At 37.1% G+C, this 24,266-nt stretch overlaps 1 protein-coding gene across 3 annotated transcripts in view; it reads left to right on the top strand.

Moving 5' to 3' along the window:
* PLOD2 (procollagen-lysine,2-oxoglutarate 5-dioxygenase 2) overlaps positions 1-24,266 on the top strand; it is a 113,141-nt gene that overhangs the window by 45,497 nt on the left and 43,378 nt on the right. For all 3 annotated transcript variants that reach the window (XM_058295121.2, XM_058295122.2, XM_058295123.2), the window contains exons 2-3: positions 11,768-11,859; positions 15,440-15,576. In XM_058295121.2, coding sequence (XP_058151104.1) covers positions 11,768-11,859; positions 15,440-15,576 — 229 coding nt within the window. The remainder of the gene's footprint in view (positions 1-11,767; positions 11,860-15,439; positions 15,577-24,266) is intronic.

Raw genomic sequence — 24,266 nt, 5'->3', positions numbered from 1 at the left:
GTTGGATCACTGTGGTCAGAAAGAAACTCTTGGGCACAAAAGGAGTACCATGGGCGCAGGACACTTGGGAATTCCATCTAGGATGGGGGAAAAGAGCCCCCCCCTGCCTTGGGGAAGTTCATGCTCTTCAACTGTAGGTTTAATACTGATCCCACCCGCCTTTGAACCCTGTGAATAATGCCTAATGGGTTTTCTTCTTCATTCTTTCAAAAGGATTTATTGAATGGTCACTGTGAACCGGGCAGTATGTTTAAATATTGAGGATACAATGGCGAAAATAGCAAACACTAAAATTGAATAAACAGGAGAATGTAAACTACAGGAGCTGATATAGCCCGACCTCCTTGTTGAGGGGTTCAATCAAAAGTTTTTGGAAGGAAGTAAAGAGGGAATGTCCTCTAATTTTATGGATCTTAAAATATAATGGGGTAGTAAAAAACAAATAATTGCACAAGTGGAAATTGTGCTAAGTTCTAAGAATGAGTTGAAAAGCAAGTGAGAAGAGAGGTTTTAAGAGAGGAAGCTACATTTGTGCAACAAGGAGGCTTTCAGGAGATAACTCTTAGACAATATATAAAACTAAGCCAAGTTTCAATTTCAGAAGAAAAGGTTCATAAGTACAGTTGTCAGTATCAAGGGCCTGGGGTAATGATCTGTCCTCCTTCCCCGTGCACTGCCCATGCTCTCAGGGGATTCTTGCCATCCTGTTAGAGAGTGTAGCAGGACTCCCCAGGATGAGAATTCAATATTCTTTTGGTTATTGTGTCAGTCTGCACCCGCTGAGACAATGCCCCCGACCACTTGAACATATTCATATGCCTTAGGGGGTTTGCCCCAGGTGCACCCTCCCCGAGCATCTCCCCGTCACTGACACCCACACCAGTGATCCTCCCTGCCACAGTTCAGACTCTTCTGTGATCCAAAACCTCTCCAAAAATGAAGCCAACAAAATAGCCAAATAAAATTAATAAGAAAATGAAATAATAATAATAGTTTAAAAAATGTAGACTCCAGTCCACAGTTAGTAGCAATGCTTCAATATGTGTTCATCGGTTGTAACAAATGCACCACACTAATAAAGGATGTTGTTGATGTGGGAAAGGGTGGGAGGGGGAGGAAGTAAGGCATATGGGAATCCCCTATTTTTTTATGTAACATTTATATAATCTAAAGTTCCTTTAAAATTTAAAAAAAAATTAATTTAAAAAAAGAGAAGTGTTTTAAGTTGGAAGGTTAGGGAAGAACTCTGAGGAATTCACACTTAAAAGACCTGAAAGTGTAGGCTATTAATTCCTTAGGTGAAGAATTGACTGTATGCATAATAGTGTAGGATTCAATATAAGTTAGGGATACTAATGTCTCAGAGGCTCTCTCTTTGCAATCGCGTCTATCCTTAGAGTTAGGAGGGTTAGTGTTATTGGTAACTATATCATTGACCAGATGTCACTTATGACTGTTCTTCACAGAAAATGAATTACAAAGTTAAAATTTAATACCATACTTTATTTTTCACAAGGATGAAGCAAGTATCTCTAAACCATAACTGAAGCTATTCTCTTGTTATTTAATGTCCTTTATTAATCAGAACTAATGACTTTCTATACAGTTTTTTATCCTCAGGAAAATTGTTTTCTAAATCAATGTGTGTAAAGTATTTTTCTGTAAATAGAAAACTGTGTAATCCAACAAATTTTCTTGTTTGATCCAATTAGCAAAAATATTTAGTGCCAAATTCTTTGTCCAGCTGTTTTGATTTATTCTCTCTTGTTGCTTATCCCTACTGTTTTTTCCCTCTCTGTTCTCAGTCTCTTTCTAGTTTCTCTTCCTCCATCCCCTTTTGAAAATGAGGGGTACTACATAGCAGAATCAATAGAGACTTATCATACTTTACCGTCTGCAATCACAAATGCGAGGTTGGCTAACCAAAGGAATGTATTGGCTCTTGGTTCCTGGGACTAAAAGGCTCGCTCCTTCTGGGGCCAGTGGCGTTCTGGCTGGCTGGTGATCCTTGTGGTTGCTTCGCTTTTTTATCCCATGGCAATGCACATGGCCATATCCTCTCCTTTCCATTCCAGGCAGGTCCATAGACTTCCAGCTTCTGGCTTTTACCATGGCTTTTTCTTGTGGCTGTCTCTGTAAGGCATCTTGAAATAGGAATAAGATCCATTCTGGTTCAGGTAGTCATATCGTAATTAAAAATAACATCTCCAAAAAAGTTTGTGCTTACAATGGGATCACACCCACAGGAAGGGATTAAATTAAGAACATGATTCTATGGGGTCATAATGCAACTTACCACAGGACCTTTTTCACCCTCTAGGGTAGCTGCATTTTTATGTAAAGGATGAGTCAGTGATAATATTACATAACCCAAACCTTGCATATTACAAGGTAAATTTTCCATTGATCCAAATGGCAAAGGGGAGTATTTTTAGGGCATATAGATCTCCCATTTCTTGCCTTTAAAAATAATTTTAAGAACAAATAACAAACAGTAAATAAAAGCTAAATTAAAAAATAAAGCTTTCAAATTCACATACAGCATCAGATTATAAGACCATCGTCTGCACATTCCAGTCCCTGTCAAATCAAAATACTTGATGCTTGGTACAAACCACAACTGACCCAGGGCTGGTTGGCAACAAAAGTGATCTTACAGTTATGAGGCCAGATTTTCCTGCCATTTATTCCAATTTGCCTTGCTTGGTTTTATGACAATTTCTGTAAACTTAAAAATCTGTTTTAAGCTGCTCTATAAATTTTTATCACTATAATATTTTGCAGCATTCCCTCTCCCACAGGCACAACTCAGTAAATCACAGTCGCTGTTTTGGCCTTCTTCCTGGAGCCGAACAATCCAACATGCCTTGCAAATTTCTATTTTGGGGGCCTCATTTTCAGCACTGTCAAGCTACTAAATAAACACTTGGATAACAACATTATAGGCTGTATTAGTCAGCCAAAGGGGTGCTGATGCAAAAATACCAGAAATCTGTTGGCTTTTATAAAAGGTGTTTGTTGGGGGTAGAAGCTCACAGTTACCAAGCCATAAAGTGTAAGTTACTTTCCTCAGCAAAGTCTGTTGCCACGTGTAGGAGCAAGATGTCTGCCGATGTCTGCCACGGTTCAGGCTTCCTCTTCCTTTTAAGACTCCGTGGTCAGCTATAGTCTGGGATAAGTCTCATCTCTCTCCCGGGGCTCATTTTCTCCAGGCTCAGCTGCTCTGTTTTTGCAACAAGGCCATCTGTAAATTATCAGGCGAATGGCTCATCTCTCTTCCCGCAGCCTCTGCTGTGTGTAACGGAGCCTTCTTTCTTCCCTCACGTACCTGCTTCTCTGTGTATTTACTTCCTGGAGCTCCAGCATTAAAACTCGAAAGTCTGCTCTGCAGTGTGGTTTCATGTGTGAGTCCATGCCCACCAAGGGGGTGGGGACTCAATATCCTACTGACATGGCCCAATCAAAGCCTTAATCATTATTTAATCAAGTGAGAGTAAAACGTCTGAATCCATCCAATTTAATATACCCAGAGGAACAGACCGATTCACAAACATAATCCAATGTCTATTTTGAAATTCACAAACCGTATCAAACTGCTACACAGGCATACCTCATTTTATTGTGCTTTGCATTTATTGCATACCAAATATAATCAATAACCAAAAAAAAAGCTACCAAGATTTTCTTAGAGTACCAAGTCTCCTTCCAGGTTAAAAATTCTGTGCTTCTTTGTATTTTATGGTTCCATACTTAAGACATTTGGAACCTGGTAATTAAAAGAAAAGTTATGCATTGTGTCAACAGTTCTCTTAATTTATGGCCTTTCAGAAACCAACCTTAGACTCAGTGGTAAATGAACATTGAAGACAAACTTTTACATTTCTGGGCCTTCAGCTACCTCTGTTCCTCAAAAAATATTAGAGCCAATTGGGCTGACTTCCACTGCTGCAGACCCTCAAGCATTCCAAGGCCCAAGTAGAGGTGTGTGCAAGCTTCCACACTCCCACTCCATCTCCATTCCATGGAATTAACCTAGAACTAGAAGTATAGGGGTTGGGATGACCCATGGCTGGTGTGACTGAAGCTGGATGTGGAGAGTAGCTGACATGAAGTCTCAGAGGTTAATCAGACACAGGCCAGTCTTGTCCAGCAGTGACTGTCAGTGACAGTGTTGATGAATATCTTTAAAAGTGCAACCAGTTTCAGAATTTAAGCATGTTACTATTCGTAATTGAGAGATAAAGCAAAAAGAGGGGAAAAATCAGGCACTCAGACAACAAGAGGTGGAATGCATCAGAGGTGACTACATCCTATGGGATGGGAAAACCTACAGAATCTTCTTTATGGGGCGTTTTACCAAATCAAAATATTATAAGTAACTTAGGGAGAAAAAAAAGTTATGAAGCCCTCTTCCTCTTACTGTTATTGTTTTCAAAATATGTGTATTTTAAGACATAAACTACCTTTAGGTTTATTCTGTCTTTTAAAAATGTTATAGATCACCTTGCAATCAAAATTGAAATAAATAAGTCTCATTAAAATACTAACATGGTAAGTATTCATAGACTTTGTTAATTCTTAATGGAAGCCAGAATGTCAATGTTTGGAATATATGAGCTAAAACCTCGGCAGGTTCAGTGTTTTATTTATTCAACATCAACAATATTACAAATGATTTAAATGTAAAAAAATGAAACTTGGAAAATAAGAGTAATCACTGTTGGATCGCAGAATATGGAAGGCCTTTCTAAAGTATGGCTTTAAGCCATACAAAAGACAAAAAAGCTAATGGCTGATTAAAAATATTACAGGGAAAAAAATTTCTGCCTGACAAAGATGATAAAGTTAAAAGGTAAACTGGTAAAAAGTAAACTGGAGGAATGTGGAAGAAAGTCTGGGAAATACTTTTACTGCCTTTGTGAAATATTGAATAGACAGCAGTAGATGAAATTTGTTTCAATAAACTGTGCAACCTTGGGTCCAGATTTCTGGCAGGCCATTCAGAGTCTATGATAACGCATTTGGCCAGCAGATGTGTTATCCCATCCTCCCCAAAGGAGGTTCGCATTACTGGTACATCCTTCTTTCTTGGAAGTTGTAGTAGTCTTTGCACCCTTAGAATTCAACAAATTTAAGTCTTTACTGCCTGTGAAGGGAAAGATCCTTTTTCTTCTGACTTTAAAATTATATATAGTATATAAAATTCATTGAAAGGATTAAATATGCTCTCTTAGTCATAATTACTGGAAAAATGTTCCTATATTGTTTGTTTAAATATTTATAAAAATAGGGAACATATTCTTTCATGACAGTCCATTCATTCTGAGTACTTTTAATTGTTCTTGTTACTGATACAAAATCTGCCTCTCCTCCATTAGGCATCCCACCTTCCACCCTGTCAGTACTTTCCTCTAAAACCATATACAGGAAATTCATTTTATTTTTTCTTTTCAAATGTGATTAATTGGTGGGGTCGGTGCTAAGTCTTTTTCAGGTAGAAAAATTCTTTCCTAATATGGCATGCTAAACATCTGCTAATTTTCTACACATGGGCTATACAGATTACAGTAGAATCACCGTTTCATTTTTTATTTTGCCAGCTGCCTCATGTTATTGGCTCAGTTTTAGCTGGTATTCAAGTAAGATCTGCAGGACAAACTTTTGTCTCCCTTCAAACATTTAAGTCACTTTTTACTTATTCTGATCGGAATACCTCTTAGCATGAGTGTTACTATTTGAAGTTTGTTTTACTCTTCTAAACTTTGAAGAAAATGTGAGCACTCAGTGCATGGTTTTTGGCTGCAACCCAGTGCTTGAATATTATCTCCAGACTTCTGGGAGAGAATTTGGATGCATGTGGAGGAGTGCGTCCTGTTTTTTTTCTCTTTCCTATTTTCAAACTTGTTTACGTTGCGTTCTCAACACTGATCATGGATTGTTGTTAAGAGGCAGAAGTGGGGATGTGTAGAGGTGGTGAGGGAAGGTGGGCTATTACTAAAGATAATTATTGCAAAAGGTTCTTGAATAGATTTTTTTAACAGATTGAATAAATTATATGGTTGGTAAGATTATATGTATAGATTAGAAAAATATAAATTTATTTAAGTGTGCCAGTATACTTTCTTGATCAATGGTGGCTATAATTGATATGATTTTTTATATTAAAAATTTTTAATTTTTTATATTAAAAATTACACCTTATAGTAGAAAAAAATTAAGCCTCTGATTCTAAAATTCCAGTTTCAGCCCAATAATTATTCAACATTTATGGACCACAAATATGCTCATTTTGATGGAGTTTTTTTTGCAATATAATCATCTATTTTTATTAAATGTCTTTAAGTTTTCATAAGACTGTAAATTCAGCTAGTGACTAGGAATTCTTTATAATATGTCTAGCTCTGTTGCGTTCCGTTGAGCTGTCTTGGAACTTGTCTTCCTTTCAATACTAGGTTAGTCAATAAACAAACTAAGTATATGATCACCAGAAAAAAATGGGCACCCAAAAGAAAATCACAAAACCTAATAAAAGCTATTCATTTTAGCATGTGCACACATTTATCTTTATTTGAAAAGAAAATTAGATGTATATTATGGTTTAATTATTTATGAGGGAGGAAGGTAGTCTCAGTACATGTACCATGATCTTTTAGGTGCCTGGGTCTTGGGGGTCCTGGCCTCGTGCTGCTTCACCTGATCCCTGCTGCTGGCCTAATGGTCCTAGAAGGGTTTATACTTCACTGAATGTGCTCTTACTTAGGACTGTTTGCCATCCAGCCTTTTACACATAACTGACAATACTCTCCCTCTCCTTTTCTACTGTACTGTCTGCTGTGAAGTCAGCTAGGTTAAAACTGAAAGTCCCATGCTCTTGAGCATTTCTTAGTCCTGGGCAAACTGGGATAGCTGGTCACCCTATAAGCCCCTCATACCTGTCATTACCACTTCCCCTCTCCAGTGTTTAGGCAGTGTCCATAGCGGGCTTTAGAAGCTAAGGCATTAGCGTTCAGAATGTTTTTTGTTGTTGTTGTTGTGTATTTCTTTTTCTAAGCATTCCTTTCCTTTTCTTTTTTCCTATGAAAATGCTAGGGAATTCTCTGATGCCTGTTTGACATCTTTTTTAGGCTCTTTTCTTCTTTGAAATTATAGCATGAATTGCTGTTGAGGAATTTTTGTTTTGAATTTCAGCAACTCCACAAAATAAAATTTACTCTCTTGCCACCTAGATTTATGGTTTCAGTTTATTTATCATAGTGTTTGGGTGACTCAGTACTTATGAAAGCAACAAATTGTGCAATATGGTAAAGGAAAACCATGTTTTTAGGAATTGGAAATCCTTGATTGGTTATTGCCTAGCTGCAGGATCCCAGATAAGTATTGTTTCCCCTTTAGGCCTTGTTTTCTCCCCGTGTGAAAGAAGTAGGCTTTTCTAGACTGTCCCCAAGTTTACAATTTACTTTTAACTGGAAACACTCTCAGTCAGTCGAGGAGTAGAGCATGATTGCCTTGAGAACTAAATATTCCTTTTTTTTCTTAAGTCCTTTTGAAATCTTTTATCTCACTAGCCTGGCTTCTCAGCCCAGAATCTATTTGGTTGGTGCAAAAGGAATTGCAGTTTTGGATAGTGAATTTTAAATCATTATAACTAGGCTCAATCACATCCTTATTAATCAAAATAGGAACAATTACAATCAACTCATTTTTGCCAATGAAAAATAAGTTTACTTATTCTGTGTAGCATAAAAATCTATGCTTTGGGATTTGACAAAGCCTTGGAAAATATTTTCTGCATCCTGCTGTTTGTGGAAATGTTTTCCCTGCAAAAGTTGTTGAGATGTTTAAAGAAGTGGTAGTGGGTTAGCGAGAGGTCAGATGATCATGGTAGATGAGGCAAAACTTTGTAGCCCAATTTGTTCAACTTTTGAAGCATTGGTTGTGTGATGTGGAGTTGGGCATTGTCGGGGAGAAGAACTGGGCCCTTTCTTTTGGCCAGTGGTGGCTGTGGGCTTTGTAAAGTTTTGGTGCATCTAATCTATTGCTGAGCATACTTCTCTGGTGTAATCGTTTCACTGGGATTCAGAAAGCTGTAGTGGATCAGACCAGCAGCAGACCACCAAACAGTGACCATGTTCTAATTTTGGTGCAAGTTTGGCTTTGGGAAGTGCTTTGGAGCTTCTTTGCAGTGCAACCACTGAGATGGTTGTTGCTGGTTGTCGTATAAAATCCACTTATTGTCACATGTCACAATCAGATTGAAAAATGGTTCATTATTGTTACATAGAATAAGAGAAGACAACATATCAAAATGACAATATTTTTTATTTTTGGCCAGCTCATGAGGCACCCATTTAATCGAGCTTTTTCACCTTTCCAATTTGCTTCAAATGGTGAATGGCCATATAAAGGTCAATGTTGAGTTGTGTGGCACCTTCTCGTGTAGTTTAAGAGGATCAGCTTCAATCATTGCTCTCAGTTGGTCATTGTCAACTTAAATGGCCAGCCACTATGCTCCTCATCTTCAAGGCTCTTGTCTCCTTTGCAAAACTTCTTGAACCACCACTGCAGGGCACGTTTGTTAGCAGTTTCTGGGCCAAATGCATTGTTGATGTTGCAAGTTGTCTCTGCTGCTCAAATTTGCTTTTTGCCTAACATAATTTCCATAGTGTAAAATAAATATAAAACAATTAACAAGTAATAAGTCATTAGCAAAAAAACATAAAGCAAGAAATGCACATTAAAACGATGTATAACATAGCCACATATAAGAATGTATGCCAATATCAAGTGGCAAGTTTCAACAATGAAAAACTGCAGTTACTTTTGCACCAACCTAAATAGTACCCATCCCTGTATCAGACACATAACCAGTTTGGCCTGTCATTCTTTTTCACATGAAGACTTGGTTGTTGTATCTAGATGCATAATGGATCAGGAATCTTCATGATCAGCTGCAGGTTTGATCATTAGCTAAGAGCACCCAAAGGACTCAGCATGTTGTTTACACAGTACTACAACTTATTAAAGCAAGAGGATAAAACAAAAAATCAACAAAGAGACACTTGCCTGGGGCAAAGTCTGAAGAAAACCGGGGACAGTCTTCCAATAGTCCTTTCTCCTGGAGTCACAAAAGATGCTTTTAATTCCCCTAGCAACGTATTGTAACAACATGCACAAAATATTGTCTACCAGGGAAGCTCATTTCAGACTCAGCGCCCAAGGCTTTGACTAGGAGTGGTCACTCCTTACTTAGCACATTCTAAAATTTCAAACTCCTAGAGGGAAAGCAGGTGTTCTTTATAAACCAAGTTATTTGTGCAGTTTAGTCACAGGATCTATTCATATCAGGAAGCCAACCAGAGTGGCAAACTATGACCTGCCATCCAAAATATGGCTCATGACCTTCCCACTGACTAGCACCAACTAAGAATGTTTCTTTCATTTTTACAGGGTTGTGGAAAAAAAACACGAAAACCATGTGCCAGAGAGTGTATGTGGCTAAATTTTTACTATTTAGTCCAGTAAAAGTTACGAACCCCTGCACTGTACTGGCTGTTTTAATCACCTCCTATTCACCCCATCGGTGAGGAAGGGAGTCTGCCCCAGGGCTATGGAGATGGCCAGACCCACCACACTTGACACTGGATAGGTGAGATCAACAGCAGTTTATTAGTCATATATACTCAGCCTGGTGGAGGAGGATACTGCCGTCCCCACAGGGCCACATGGAACCTGAGAGAACTGAATGACTAACCAGGACTCTGGGAGGCAGCCTTTGCAGTAGCAAGAGGGTGAGGTGTCTCCCAGTTCCCAGACATTCTTTCATTTCATGGATAAATAGTTTAGAATGTGCCACAAAATTAAGGGCTCCTTTAAAAAAAATGACATCTGTGTCATTATCAGGCGAAAAATAACGTCTTAGTATTAACGAATATCTAATCAGTATTCAAATTTCTCCCATTTTTTTCCTGAATGTGTTTTTGCAGTTAGTTTCTTGAAATCCGTATACAACTAAAGTTTTGTTTGAGTTGTTTCTTAATTCAATTACTAAAATAGAACGGTGTCTCTTTCCCACCCCACCACCCTTTTGTCCTTGTAGAATTTCTCATGTGTTGGCTTTTATGGATTGTATCCCTTTCCCCTCACTTATGTTCTTCTCTTTATTTCTGGTAAACTTGTAATGTAAAGATGTATCAAATTCACGTTAAATTTTTTGCAAGAATACTTCATAAATGGAGAGAAAGATGAACTCTGAATTGTTAGTTAAAGCTGGTGTGTGGTGCCAGCACTTCTTTTACTTTCCCCAATTAAGATTTATTTCTCATCATATGACATTGAATAACAGGGTAAGATGAAACGGATATTTGTATGTAATTTTATTAAACATACCTTCCTTTAACAAAGTTAATTATTATTTGCTTTTGGCTTCTAATAATTGGCAATAGTACTGGGAAACAGCAGGAATCTTCATTTGGCATATGATCGTTAGATATGGTCCGGCAACACATTTTTTAAACTTTGCCTTCTGAGTCATTGGATTGTGTAACATTTCTGTCTACCCAAGGGTCTGGCCAACATAATTTTCCTTTTAGAGATAAACTCGTCACCATTAATTTTGTACTGTAAATGGTAAGTGTTCAAATCTGTCCAGTCAAAATTAATATAGTTAATTCATATGATTTATGTAGAGAAAGAAAATTATCTCTAAATAAGTCATTTTATTGCAGAGAAAAGAGATTTTAAAAAGGAATACTCTTTTTTTTTTTTTTTTTAAGATTTATGTTTTAAAATTTATTTCTCTCCAACCCCCACCCCGTTGTCTGCTCTTTGTGTCCATTTGCTGTGTGTTTTCAGTGTCTGATTGCATTCTTGACAGCAGCGCCGGGAATCTGTGTTTCTTTTTGTTGCGTCATCTTGCTGCATCAACTCTCCTTGTGTGCAGCGCCACTCCTGGGCAGGCTGCACTTTTTTTGCACAGGGTGGCTCTCCTTATGGGGTGCATTCCTTGCCGGGGTGGGGGGGGGTGGCTCCCCTACATGGGGGATATCCCTATGTGGCACGGCACTCCTTGCGCTCATCAGCATTGTGCGTGGGCCAGCTCACCACATGGGTCAGGAGGCCCCGGGTTTGAACCCTGGACCTCCCATGTGATAGGCAGATGCTCTATCAGTTGAGCCATATCCGCTTCCCAGACTCTTTACTCTTGCAAAATAACTTCTGGTGTTCTCCATTTCAAAATTTATATGAATAGTGACACGTCAGATTTCTTATTCATTTAAGTTCAGTTTGAAACTTTATAAGTAGAATCTTGTTTTTAAAAATGGAATAGTTAATTTAAAAATATTTTAAATATACTTACTTTATTTGCACATTAGTATTTTGATAAATGTCATGTGCTTTAGGTCATCATTTAGGTGTGCGATATATCAAGGAGGTGTGCGATTTATGGGTGACAATGCCTTTGCAAATAAAATATATGCATATGTTATGGACATTTTTATCCTCTGTTGAGTATTCTTTCAAGGTCATGATTTTCCCTAAGCACTAACACACTTTCTTACCATTAAAATAATCATTTGGCTGTTCATCATTTGGCAGTTTGAATTGCCTGTTTTTTTTAAATAGCTTTTTGTTTAGTCTTATGTACTTTAACAAACCAAAGTATTCCTATGAGTTTTAATGTGGTCTCTAATCATTATTTTGGGTTGTAAAGTGCTACCATTTAACGTCTTTGTAAACTGTTTTATGTTATTTCCTTTTGTCTTGGCAGATAAATTATTAGTCATAACTGTAGCAACAAAAGAGAATGATGGATTCCATCGATTTATGCAGTCAGCCAAATACTTCAATTATACTGTGAAGGTATGGTATATCCTTTAATTCATGGAGATGTTAGAATACATGCCTAAAGTATACTTTTCATCATAACAACATCTTTAATCCACACAATTTGATTATATATTTGCTAATACTTTATATACACTTGATGGTTTTAAAAATGTTTTGATCACATTTATACTTTGCCAGACAATAATTTCTTAATATTTACATTTTGTTATTAACATGTTCTATAACACAACAGAAACAACATGTATTTGTATTTCCTTTGAAGCTATTTTACAGCCCATTGTAACTAAGATTTAACTGTTTTTTACCCCTACTTTGAAGAACTTCATCTGTAATGTTTGTTTACCATAATGTGTTTCTTTGTTTACAGAGAATTGCAAATATGATTTTGAAGGGATATGATACCTTTTCTGTTCCTTTGTCAAAAATTTTATTTTCCTATTTTTTTGTTTATTTTAGAGGCATTTTGGGATCATTGTAAAAGTATAAAAGAGTTTTAGTTTTAAAAAGTAACAAATAAAATACAAAAAAATTGAAAAAATTTGAAATTATAAAATATTTTTTGACATTATGTCTTGTATCACTGTAAGATCTGTTGTCTTATATGTGCAGTGACATTTTTTTCTGTATTTCCCTGTGTCTTATTTTTTTCATTTTATCTTCAAAGAAGCTTTAGATTACAGGAAATTCTCTTAAGGAATATAGGGGATTCCCATATACCCAACATCCTCCCCCTTTTCCCCTCTCCCTTAATCTCCCCAACATGACAGAGTTAGACTCATTTATGGTTTCCCTACACATAGCTCTTCTGTCCCTTCTATTTGAACCTGTAATTAGTAGTTGATAGGTATATGTCCAAGAGACTTAAATCTTTGGGCTCTCCATGTGCCAGTTGGCCCTGAATCTCAACAGAGTTTTAACACCTACTCTCCAGTTCATTGGAATCACCCAGGACAACTACTAAGGAGATGATGATGGACAATGACCATCCCAAGGAACTTAGAGTCTGCAACTGCAAGCAAGATGGTCCCACCCATCTGCCCCATGTGTTCTAAGATCCTTCTCAATTAGAGGCAAGAGGACATCACCATCCCAGAATCCTCAGGATTGGGGAATGAACAATGGACTAGAATAGACTTATGGTTATTCTACTCTAGACTTATTGTGACTGTAGCAATGGAGGAACTTTTATTATTGATGTGGAGGCAGTGGCCACTAGAGATTCTGAGGGGAGGGAGAGGGAAAAATAGGTAATATAGGGGCATTTTCATGATGTTGGAATTGTCCTTAATGACATTGCAATGATGGACACAGGCCATTATATCTTTTGTCATAACTTAGAAAATTGTGTGGGACAGAGTGTAAACTATAATGTAATCTATGTTTCACACTTAGTGGCAATGCTCTAATATGTGTTCATCAGTTGTAACAAACTGTATGTTAGTGTGTAACATAGTGTACACACTAATGAAAGATGTTAAGGAGGGAATGTTCAGGAGTGGTAGGGAGTGGGGCATATGGGAATCCCCTATATTTTTTATGTAGTCTAAAGTATTTCAAAAATAAAAATAAAAAAAGTATAAAAAATGTATAGAAGAATTTTAGAAGATATTTCCAGGAGAAAATTCATTGATAAATCATCAGAGAAGACCTGGGCAAGTTGATAGAAATACACTGCGTTATGCAAAGCTTATTTCCTTTTTTTTTCCTTTCTTTCCCTTCCCTTCCCCCTTCCATTCTCCTTTCCTATTTCTTTTATCTTTTACTCCTCTTTATTTCAGTAGAATGGAAGATATTTCAGCTAGGTCTTTTCTTCAAATAAGAGGGGTCACAAGGTAACTCAGGAAGGAAATTTTGAAAAAAATATATGAATATAGAAAAAAGAGAAAAATTGCTTTTCATTATTTGATGTGTATAGTAGAAGAAATATAGGGTTTGCTATATAACCACTGTACATATGTTAATTTAGAACAAATGTCAATGAGGCTAAACTTTGTGCGAAAAGAGATTTAGTGTTAATGACTAGCTGTTTAGTCTATACCCTGATAGATATATTAGTATAGATATATGAACTATATAAGGTAGATGTTAATGTTTTCTTTTTATGGGTGGAGAAAACTTGCTCCATGTTATGTAGCTATGAGGTGTCAAGCCCATTTGACTTAATTTTGAGCTTAATGATCTTTCTGCTGTCGCCCCATTATGCAGTGCAATGGTTCTCTAAGTGTGAACCCCAGGCCACTAGCAGCATCATTACCTCCTGGAGAAGTGTTAGCAATGAAAATTCTCAGTGCCCACCTTAGACCTACTGAATCAGAAACCCTGGGAGTGGGACCCAGAAGTCTGTGCCTTGACAAGAATCTCCATGGCATTCTATGCACATTAGCATTTACGTACCATTGATGTAATGGGAAGACTATACACAGCGGGTGTTAATACAATGCACAGCACAGAGTGGGCTCTGGGATGTGGTTGGGCCCAGGACTTGCTACAGGGTTGGATAAGTCCACAATCGCAGAGTAGCAAATCTCAAGGCTGTAGGAGCCACATTTTAGGGTAAGAATTAAAATTCTATTAGATTAGCCCCAATAGGACTCCAGATTTACATTAGTTTGAGTTTCCTTGGCTGGGCATTTGTCTTCCAGCCTTCAACACAGATGTAGTTGGTGGTGAAATGATGACAAGGGGCATGAAGCTGGAGTGCTCACCTGTCCAGGCTTTGCCTGCCAGATTTACATTGTGCCCAGTGTCAAGTAAAGCTGGAACTGTATTTATTTTATAAATTTATTTTAGTCTTTTATATTTCTTTTTCATTTCCTCTTAATTTCTCAAATCTCCTAGGAGGTCATTATTTTGACAACTTCAGCTTTGTTTTGATGAGACTAAGATAAAAGGTGTATGTGCAAGGGGTTCTTACACTTCCTGCCCCCTCAGCGCCAGTTGTGTCGGCAGTGCACTTCCAATTCTGGGGCCTGGTGCTGAGCCTAAGGAAAATAGTGAAAAGACATGTAAGCAGTTTGGCTCTGATTAAGTGTGCCTAAGGTAATTTCTGGCACTGATAAATTGTTATTAAGCCCTTGAGAGTTCTAAAGGATTGAGATTTGTAAGGTAAGGAAGGTGACATTTGCTTCATGCCATTGTGTGTTTTCCTAAATGATCAATTTTGTTTTGGCAGGAAAATTGATTAAGGGTCCAATCCAGGAGTCACTGAGCTTCCAGAGCTTTCCATGTTCATCATATAGGTTTCCTGCCAGATTAAAAAAGTGTTATAGAAGATTCTTCATTTTCTTTTTCATTTTCATCTGAACAAATAGGAATACAATATGAGAGGTACTTACTGTGCCCATCTCTTGGATTAGATCCTTTACTTTTATAATAGTAAAACGTGGAATGGCATTTTTTTAAGGGTGAATAACATTGAAGAATTATGACATGACCTAGCCATCAATTTTTTTCTTTCTAGAATCATGATTTAGAGAAACATGTAAAGAGTGGTTGCTGGGCAGTACTGTGTAAGTTGCTGATGATGTTCAGATTTTTATGGTACTATCATAATATGAGTTTTGCTGAGATGAAATGCTCACTTCATTTATAGGTCCTTGGTCAAGGAGAAGAATGGAGAGGTGGTACTGGAATGAATAGCATTGGAGGGGGCCAAAAAGTGAGATTAATGAAAGAAGTCATGGAGCATTATGCTGATCAAGAAGATCTGATTGTATTGTTTACTGAATGGTAAAAACATTTGTTTCTTTCAACAGTTTTTTAAGATCATATATTAAATTGTTTTTAAAAAAGAATTGACATTTTTATTTCTGGGTCATATGTTAAATTATTTTAAAACAGAGAATCAATGTTTTGAAACATAGATTTTTTTATTTTTTATTTTTTATTTTTTATTGACTTTGTAATAATATTACATTAAAAATATATATGTGAGGTCCCATTCAACCCCACCCCCCCACCCCCCCTCTCCCCCCCCCAACAACACTCGTTCCCATCATCATGACACATCCATTGGATTTGGTAAGTACATCTTTGGGCACCTCTGCACCTCATAGACAATGGTTCACGTCATGGCCCATACTCTCCTCCATTCCATCCAGTGGGCCCTGTGAGGATTTACAATGTCCGGTGATTACCTCTGAAGCACCATCCAGGGCAGCTCCATGTCCCAAAGATGCCTCCACCTCTCATCTCTTCCTGCCTTTCCCCATACCCATCGTCCACCATGTCCACTTTTCCCAATCCAATGCCACCTCTTCTATGTGGACATTGGATTGGTTGTGTCCATTGCACCTCTATGTCAAGAGGAGACTCAGATTCCACATGGATGCTGGATGCAATCCTCCCATTTTCAATTGTAATCACTCTAGGCTCCATGGTGTGGTGGTTGTCCTTCTTCAACTCCATCTTAGCTGAGTGTGGTAAGTCCAATAGATCAGATTGTAGGTGCTGGGGTCTGTTGAGGCTCAGGACCTGGTTATCACATTGAAACATAGATTTTACTCATGAAAATGGTCTGACATAAGTATGTAATAATGATCAAAGTTGAGTTTCCATAAACATTAATTAGAAAATATGGCATGAGCTCACAGTTTTTGAAATTGATATTTTAATATTGAATTAGGACAGGCATATATATGACTGTGTAGAGCTTTTCTTTGACAGTGGGCATATGTGGTAATTCAGATGGATATTGGGGAGCGGATGTGGCTTCCCTTCCCTTCCTTCCCCTTCCTGTCCCGTCATGGATTGCTCACCCTAAGTTATCTTGCATTTATCCTTTCTAACTTAGAAAGGTCTCGTTTTCTATTTTTATTTGAAAATCCAAATACACAAATTATTACTAATGAAAAGTAAGAGTATTGTTTCTTTGCAAATTGTAAATAAGAAAGACATAAATTTTGAAATGAAAATAGACATAATAGTGTTCCAGTGCATGCAATACTTAAAAGTTTTGAAAGAGTTCACAGTACTTGGATATTTAGAATTCCCCTTCTGTTTTCTAGACAAAATATAAAGTTCTGCTAATAGTTTCCTATTTATGCAAGATGAAATGTGGTTTAGTGTGTGTTAGTTTCTGTACTAGAATTATTTCTACAGAGTCTATTATTATATTTTTCACTCTTGCTAACATGTAGCAGTTCATGAAAACAATTTAGATTAGATATTGAGTATGTTTTGGTTTAAAATTACCATGGATATCAACTACATTGATCAGCATATCCTACCATATGTGCATTTTAATTTTGACTTTAAGGCAGAGTCTCCTTGTAAATGTTACCACATATATGTTAGTAATGATTTTAGGTTTCTTAAGCCTTCTTTTGGGATTTAGGAAGAACTCCTTTCCCTCTACCCTTACCTTTCCAAACTCTCACCTTCAAACCCATCCCTTCCCTCCCCACAAGTTCATAAGGTTTAACCTTGGGAGCAATGTCCTAGTAAGGGGAAGAGTACTTTGTAAAGAGAAAGGGGGCACTTACTCGAGGGTGGGTTTCTTTATTTAGATGATAGTTAACAATGAAATTTATTTTAATGGAAGAAGCTTATGATTTGAAGCTGTGTGCAACCCAGAATAACATGTTCTTAAAGATAATCCATTCCTATGGGTGTAAACCTTTTATAGATAGGTCCTTTTAATGAGGCTACTTCAGTTGAGGGGTGACCCACCTCATTCAGGATGGTCCTTAATCCTATTACTGGGTCCTTTATAAATGGAAAGAATACAGAAAGAGATAGAGAACGCCACAGAAGCAAGAAGTTGAAAGCATTGAAACCCAGAAAAGAAGGGAGAAACCAGCAGATGCCGCCATGTGCCTTATTGTGTGGGAGAGGAGCCAAGAATCACCCGAAACCAGTCTTTGGGAAGAAAGTATTACCTTGATGGTGCCTTGATTTGGACATTTTCTTGCCCTCAGACAGTAAGCTAATAAATTCCCATCGTTTAAGTCAACCATTTCATGGTTTCTGGTTTGAGCATCCTAGGAAACTAAAACAGCCCGGTATATTCCAGGTACTATTGGTGTTTGGGATAGACACATCAGTGAACCAAAGAGAAAATTTCTGTCAATTTCCTCTGTGAAAACAGCCATCCAGTTGGAAACATGGAGGTGCAGCTCAGTCAAGTCATTTCCAAGAAGAACTATTAACAATGTGTAAGCCATGACTGTCATGTCTATGGAACTGCAGATGTTGAGAAATTAACCAAGAAGATAAGGAGGATGGGCAATTGGTGCCATTGTAGAGATTTCCCCCTCTTATTTTTTTTAAACAATACCCTTTTCAAAAAATATTATATACAGAGTGATAAGTACAGTTGAAATTTGTGAATAGTTTGGGGTCTGGGAGAAGTGAATTAGGCTGCTTATAAATTATTTGCAGCAGTCAGGATGCCCATTCTGTAACAAAATTCCTAATTAAATTTATGTCTTAATAGGCCAGAGCTGCTTTCTCACAAATACCACCAACTGCATTGGTTCAACAGCAGGACTTGATTATAGTCTAGTGGTTTCAGAGGCTGGACGACTTGCTTCCTCCAGGGTCAGTAGCGGGCTGGTGCTGGCTTGCTGCACTCCTTGTCTCCTGCCTCTTGGCAATGCCCTCTCCCTTCTCTCTGGTGTGACTTCTAGATCCTCTTTATAAGGCCCCCTGTAACCCAGCTTGAGATTCACTCTCATTCAGTTGGGTCACACTTTAGCTAAAAATCATATCTTTAAGAGGTCCTATTTACAATGGCTTCATATCCACAGAAATGTGGATTAAGAATATGATTTTCCTTGGGTACATATCTCAGTGTACACAGTTTGCCTCAGATGAAGGACCAGGATTCAGAATATATTAATTTTAACAGATCAAACATATTCCTATTTCTTATGTGATATTCAAGGATATATCAATTGTAATATTTAATTTTATGGGAAAAAAACAGATTTATGTACTTAATGGTTTTAGGTAGGCCATTATTTTAACAGCTTTATTGAGATATAGTGTACATACATGAAATTTACGTAAGTATACAATTTGATTTTTTGTTAAATTTTCAGTTATGCAACAATCACCATTATTCAATTTTAGAATATTTCCATCATCCTAAAATGATCCCTCATACCCATTTACAAAGGCTTTTTTGAATTAATTTGGAAACAGTTTTCTAACATCACTTCCATGAGAATATGTATTCTGTACTCACATTTGGATGAACATTTAGAATAAAGCCTATGAAATATTAGATATTTATCAGTCTGCTCTGTAGGATAAGAGATAGTCTATTAAATTTAGTTAATAATAAATGTCTGGCCAGGGTTCTTTTTAAAACAAAATGAAAATTGAAGTTCTCCATATGAATAGTCACCTCAACATATTTTTTCAAGCTATTTCGTGCTGCAGTATATGTTCCTTTCTCTTGCTATGACTTGTAGAGTTTGATAATCTCCTTTTTCTTTAGAACAACTATGGATTCTACCATGGGTTTTTCTGAATTGGCTAATAAAAATTTGGGGAGATGAATATTGGATCTTGGCAGCTGCAGATTCTCTAATGGAGAGAAATGATTTCAGAATGGCCCCTGCTCAAGACGAATGAGCATTCAGAGCTTTAATGTAAGGCACTTTGGGAAACTTTTAGAATTACAGCATGTATTTCTTTTATTCTAGTGACATTGAAGACAGATGATCAGACCTAGTTACTACATGATGACCAGTTGTTTTAATTTTTGTAACACAATTTTTTTCTTGTGCATTAATTAGATACATGCTGAATGCCATGTAACTTGTACTGTGCTAGGAACAATGAAATACAAACCAGCAGCATCCCAGCCCCTAAAGTAAGCATATGGTGGAATAATTTATCCAAATTACTGAGTAATCTAGTAATTCACTGGAACATCCAGTAAAATATTTGGTTATCATATCCTTTTTCCTTCAAGGCTTAAGAAAAAATTCTTCAGAATAAACCTAGTTAGAAATAGTCTTTGGTGCAATTATTAGAGTTCGAATTTGAAGAGAGAAGAATTTACTTTTTCATTGGTGTTATTGTATATAACACTATTCAAAAGAATTCAGATGCATTTTATTTGAAAGATGCCCAGTATTTGAGATATTTGAAAGGCTTATTGGGTGGTGGTGATTATCATACCAAAAAGAATATGTCCTCTATGAAAATATCTTTTCAAAGATTTTGGTATATAAACTCCCCAGTTCATTAAAGTATTTGTTTAAAGTGATTAACTCTATGACCTTGACAAAAGATAAAGCCATTTGAAATTTATAGGCTACTGACAATGAAAAATAACAGTAGGGAAGACTAAATTTAAACTATAGAGTGATAGCCAATGTTGTACTACAAAGTCAAGCCATTATTTCAGCAGTTTCTTCATGGCTCTAGTCTGGGAGCTTGGTCCACAGGACAGATAAACTCTGGCTAAAGATGGAGGCGTATTGTTATTCAAAAAAGTTCCTGCTATTACCCAGTATGCCTTATCATTTTGTATATGGCTATTATCTGTTCAGTTATCATGCTGAATTCTCTCATACAGTTCAGGCCAGGGCAGAATCTGATTCACATATTGTCAGGGCATGCTGCTAGCAGGCACTCAGTAAATACTGTGTAAAAGCAAATCGCATTACAGAATGGAGAAACAGACTTGCAGGAGGGTAAACTGGACGCTTTGAAACTGTTTTTAAAGATGATTTTTTGTTATCACTTGAAGTAATTAAATAACTTTTGAGGCAGGAAAACAACCAGATTTTTTAAATCACAAAAGACTGAAATCATTAAAAATTTTGAACTTTCATTAGAAACCATGATATGATGGTATTGCTTCTGATTTCTCATGTGGCATCAATAGGTTTTTCCTTTGGGCTTCTCATTCAATATTATTTAACTGCAATAGTGAGATCGATGAGTATGTTTCCCACTCAGAATTCAGTATATGTGTGTTTAGCACAAACTGTAATCCAGGCACTGAGCTTGACACTGCAGAAAATTAGTTCCCTCAAGGAATTCTTATTTATATTACAGTAATTCTGCAAACAAAACTGAACAAACATAATTTGGAAGAAAAATGTAATACTTCAAAAAAGCACAAAGGATATTGATGATCTCTTTAGAATAATTTACTTTAAAGAAAATAATGAGAGGGTATATTTTTCATAATTGTGTGTGAAAATATCGTTTTAATCATTTATGTTATTATGGTAAGTATAATTTATATATATTATCCTAAAGAGCATCAGATATTAATTTACATGTATTCTGAAATAAATACACCTCTCACAATTCAGGTTGTGTACCCAGTATGCTGGCCTTTTTAAAATTTTAATATAGCTTTTACAGAAGACAATAAAATTTTTTAGAGCAAAGCTTTCTAAGTACTATGTCTTTAATTTTAACTAACAAATGCAGATTTATTTGATGAACTCCTGCTTCCTGGCAGTGAAGACAATTTAAACATGGAGACACAAAAAACCTAGTCATTAGCTGTGGACAGTATTTCATTAGGATGAAGGAAAGCCAAAACAACAGTGTACTTCCCACTTTCTATACTGTCTCTTTTTTTTAAAAGGAAAGATTGAAATCATTAGCTGTCAAGTAAATTAAACGTATTGCACTGCCATCTGGCTAATCTGAAATGGTGCAAAATAGGTTTTGGAATTAGGTAGAAAATGTTATTTTTTAAAAAAAAATATTTGTCTGTCTGTCTGTTTATTTTTTGAGGTACCAGGGCAGGGGTTTTGAACCCAGGTCCTCATAAGTGGGAAGCTGACGCTCAACCACGGAGCCCCGTTGGCTCCCTTGAGTTTCTTGTTCTTTTTTTGTTTGTTTTTAGAGGCACAGGAGACCAAATCTGGAAATTCCCATGTAGGAAGCAGGGCCTCAACTGCTTGAGCCATCTCCACTCCCCATCTATTTAAAACATGTGTGTTCTTGTTCATATTTATTGAACATGTGAGTGGGTTTGTTGAAATGAGAAAGAGAGAGAAAATATACAAAAGCAGCATTGAATATTCATGTCCGTCTAGATTGATTGCCTCTGCGTACTCTAGGGTAGATGGATTTGGGATTTATCTGACTATTATATGTGTGTAGGTATGTATGCATTCATTCATTCCCCAACCACATTGTCTAGTCTTTGTATTTTGCTTTTTTGAGTAAACGTATTCAGCAACAATGTGCAAAATACGGTATTAGCTGCTGTGGCTGATGGGGGAATGACTGGGGCAGAAACCCTGTGCTCTGGATACATTTTTCTGTTAGCAACTTTGTATATTTATATTTGGCATATTATAGGTATTTAATAATAAATGCTGGGGATGAACAAAAAGTTTTTTTTTATTTCCTCATCAACTCAATAAACACAGACAAAATACATATCAGACTTGAAAGTTCTGATGGTGGTGCAGTGATGTTAGAGGGAGGTGTTCACTTAATTAACCATCTCATTTACAAAGAGAGCAGCCCAACAAGTGCTTCCTCGCGGCGCCTCGCCTGGCTGCAGCTGGAACAGCCTGCTGTCCTCACCACTCTCTCCTTGGCTGCTGCTTCTGTGTGAGGTGGTCTTTCAGCACCAGGCCACTCTCAACAGTCTAGAGAAAATGACCCTCCAGCCAGCAGTGTCTGCATTTACTCCCATCTCTGCCTAGCCTCCATAAGGATTTTATATTCAGCAAATGAAATTATCTACCATTTGTAGGAAAATCCCCCTGTAATAATTAGCTTTTAAAACAGAACCCACTGTAGACCAATTCCTTTTCCCTTTTCCCTTCCTCCAAAATTCCTAAAATATATTTAATCATTTTCCACTGTGAGTTTATTATAATATATTCTGCAAGTTCAACTGGTGGACATTTTCAACTTTTATTTTGTGAGGGAACTCCATAGTATTGGTTTGTGGTCTATATTATTTCTGGAAATATAAACATGCACTTGAGGTGAAGAAGTGATGGAAGACTGAATTATCAGGTGTGTTGCTACTTCTGTGCTTCCATTTCATTATACACCAGTGAAGCTTTTAAGCAATAGCCTGTAATTGTTTGGATGATTATCATTTTTGGCTTAAAGGATTAGACAGAAGAACAGACAAACAAGTTTAGGCAACTCTTCTGTTGCTTTCTTTGGCTGTTCATTACATTTTGCATACTGTGGAGACTTGAAATGATTGTTCCATTCATTTATTTACTTATTTGTTGAACATATATTTACTATCTTTGAAATACAAGACCTTTAAATATCCTGATTAATAATAAAGATGTGGATCTGGCATACGGAGGAGAAATGTGCAGTCTAGTATGAGGTAGACTCACCTAACGTAGGGCAGAAAATTAAACATCTTGTGAAAGCAGAGAAGACTGGAGCTGTAGGAGTTAAGAGGAATTGAATAATGCTTTTCTAGTTGGGGTGATCAGGAGAGATTTGTAAAGGAGGTGACATTTGATATGGGACCTTAAGGGGAATAGGTTTGGTACAATCAGGAACAGCCATTTTGAGAGAAAGCATGAGAAAAGAAAGGTCAAGTAGTTCAGTTTGGCGTTAGTACCAGTTATTTAATGGAAGATTATTAGCATGAGGCTGATTCATTTAGACTCTCTTCAATAGGCCAGGGGTCAGTCAGCTACAGCCTGTGTTTGTAACTAGTTTTTTAGTACACAGCTGTGCTCATTTGCGTACTTGCAATGGCCTGTGGCTGCTTTTGCACTACACTGGTAAAGCTGAGTCTTGGCAGCAGAGACCGTATGTGGCCGCAAAGCCTAAAATGCTTTTTGTAAAGGTCCAGAAAGTAAATATTTGCCAGCTCCTTCTATGGACCCAATTTGAGAATGAACGATCCAGTTGGGGACTGGCACAGAGGCATTTTCAGGAGAGTTTCTTGGACAGTCCTAGTTAGGAGTAGGGAGGAGATGGGGAAGTGGAGGCCAGGAGGATTAGAAGATGAGTCTAGGCCAGTGCCTTTGAGTGCAAGTGCAGAGGACTTGAACGCGAAACGCATTCGGTAGATGGAATCAATAGGATTTGGCAAAGTATTTGATGGGAGAGGCCATGGAAAGAGAAGAGTCAAGGCAGAATTAAAGATTTTGATCCTGAGTGACTGTGTGGTGATGGTGCCACAGAAACAGGGAAAAGCACAGCAGGACAAACCCTTGTAAAAGTCTCAATTACCTGTTGGGGATGGAATGCTGACATGCCTGGTCGTTATGGTTGGGGACTCAGCAAGGTGCAGCCTTATGATTTTTGCAGGGCCCAGGAATAGCCACCACAGTTAAATGCGGAAAGTTTTATTTTATTTTTCATATTTAAATGTACCTAACTCCTGTGAGAAGTATTTTTATGATCTTTGTGCATTTTTCTAATTTGACTGAAGTTTTGTGGCCAAATAAGGTTAAGTAGAAAAACTTTCTTGCCCTTTGAAAAATTTTAAATCTGTT

The sequence above is a fragment of the Dasypus novemcinctus genome, chromosome 4 (assembly GCF_030445035.2).
Source record: "Dasypus novemcinctus isolate mDasNov1 chromosome 4, mDasNov1.1.hap2, whole genome shotgun sequence".
Lineage (NCBI taxonomy): Eukaryota > Metazoa > Chordata > Mammalia > Cingulata > Dasypodidae > Dasypus > Dasypus novemcinctus.
The sequence above is the reverse complement of the archived record's forward strand: the minus strand, read 5'-3'. Positions and strand labels throughout refer to the sequence as shown.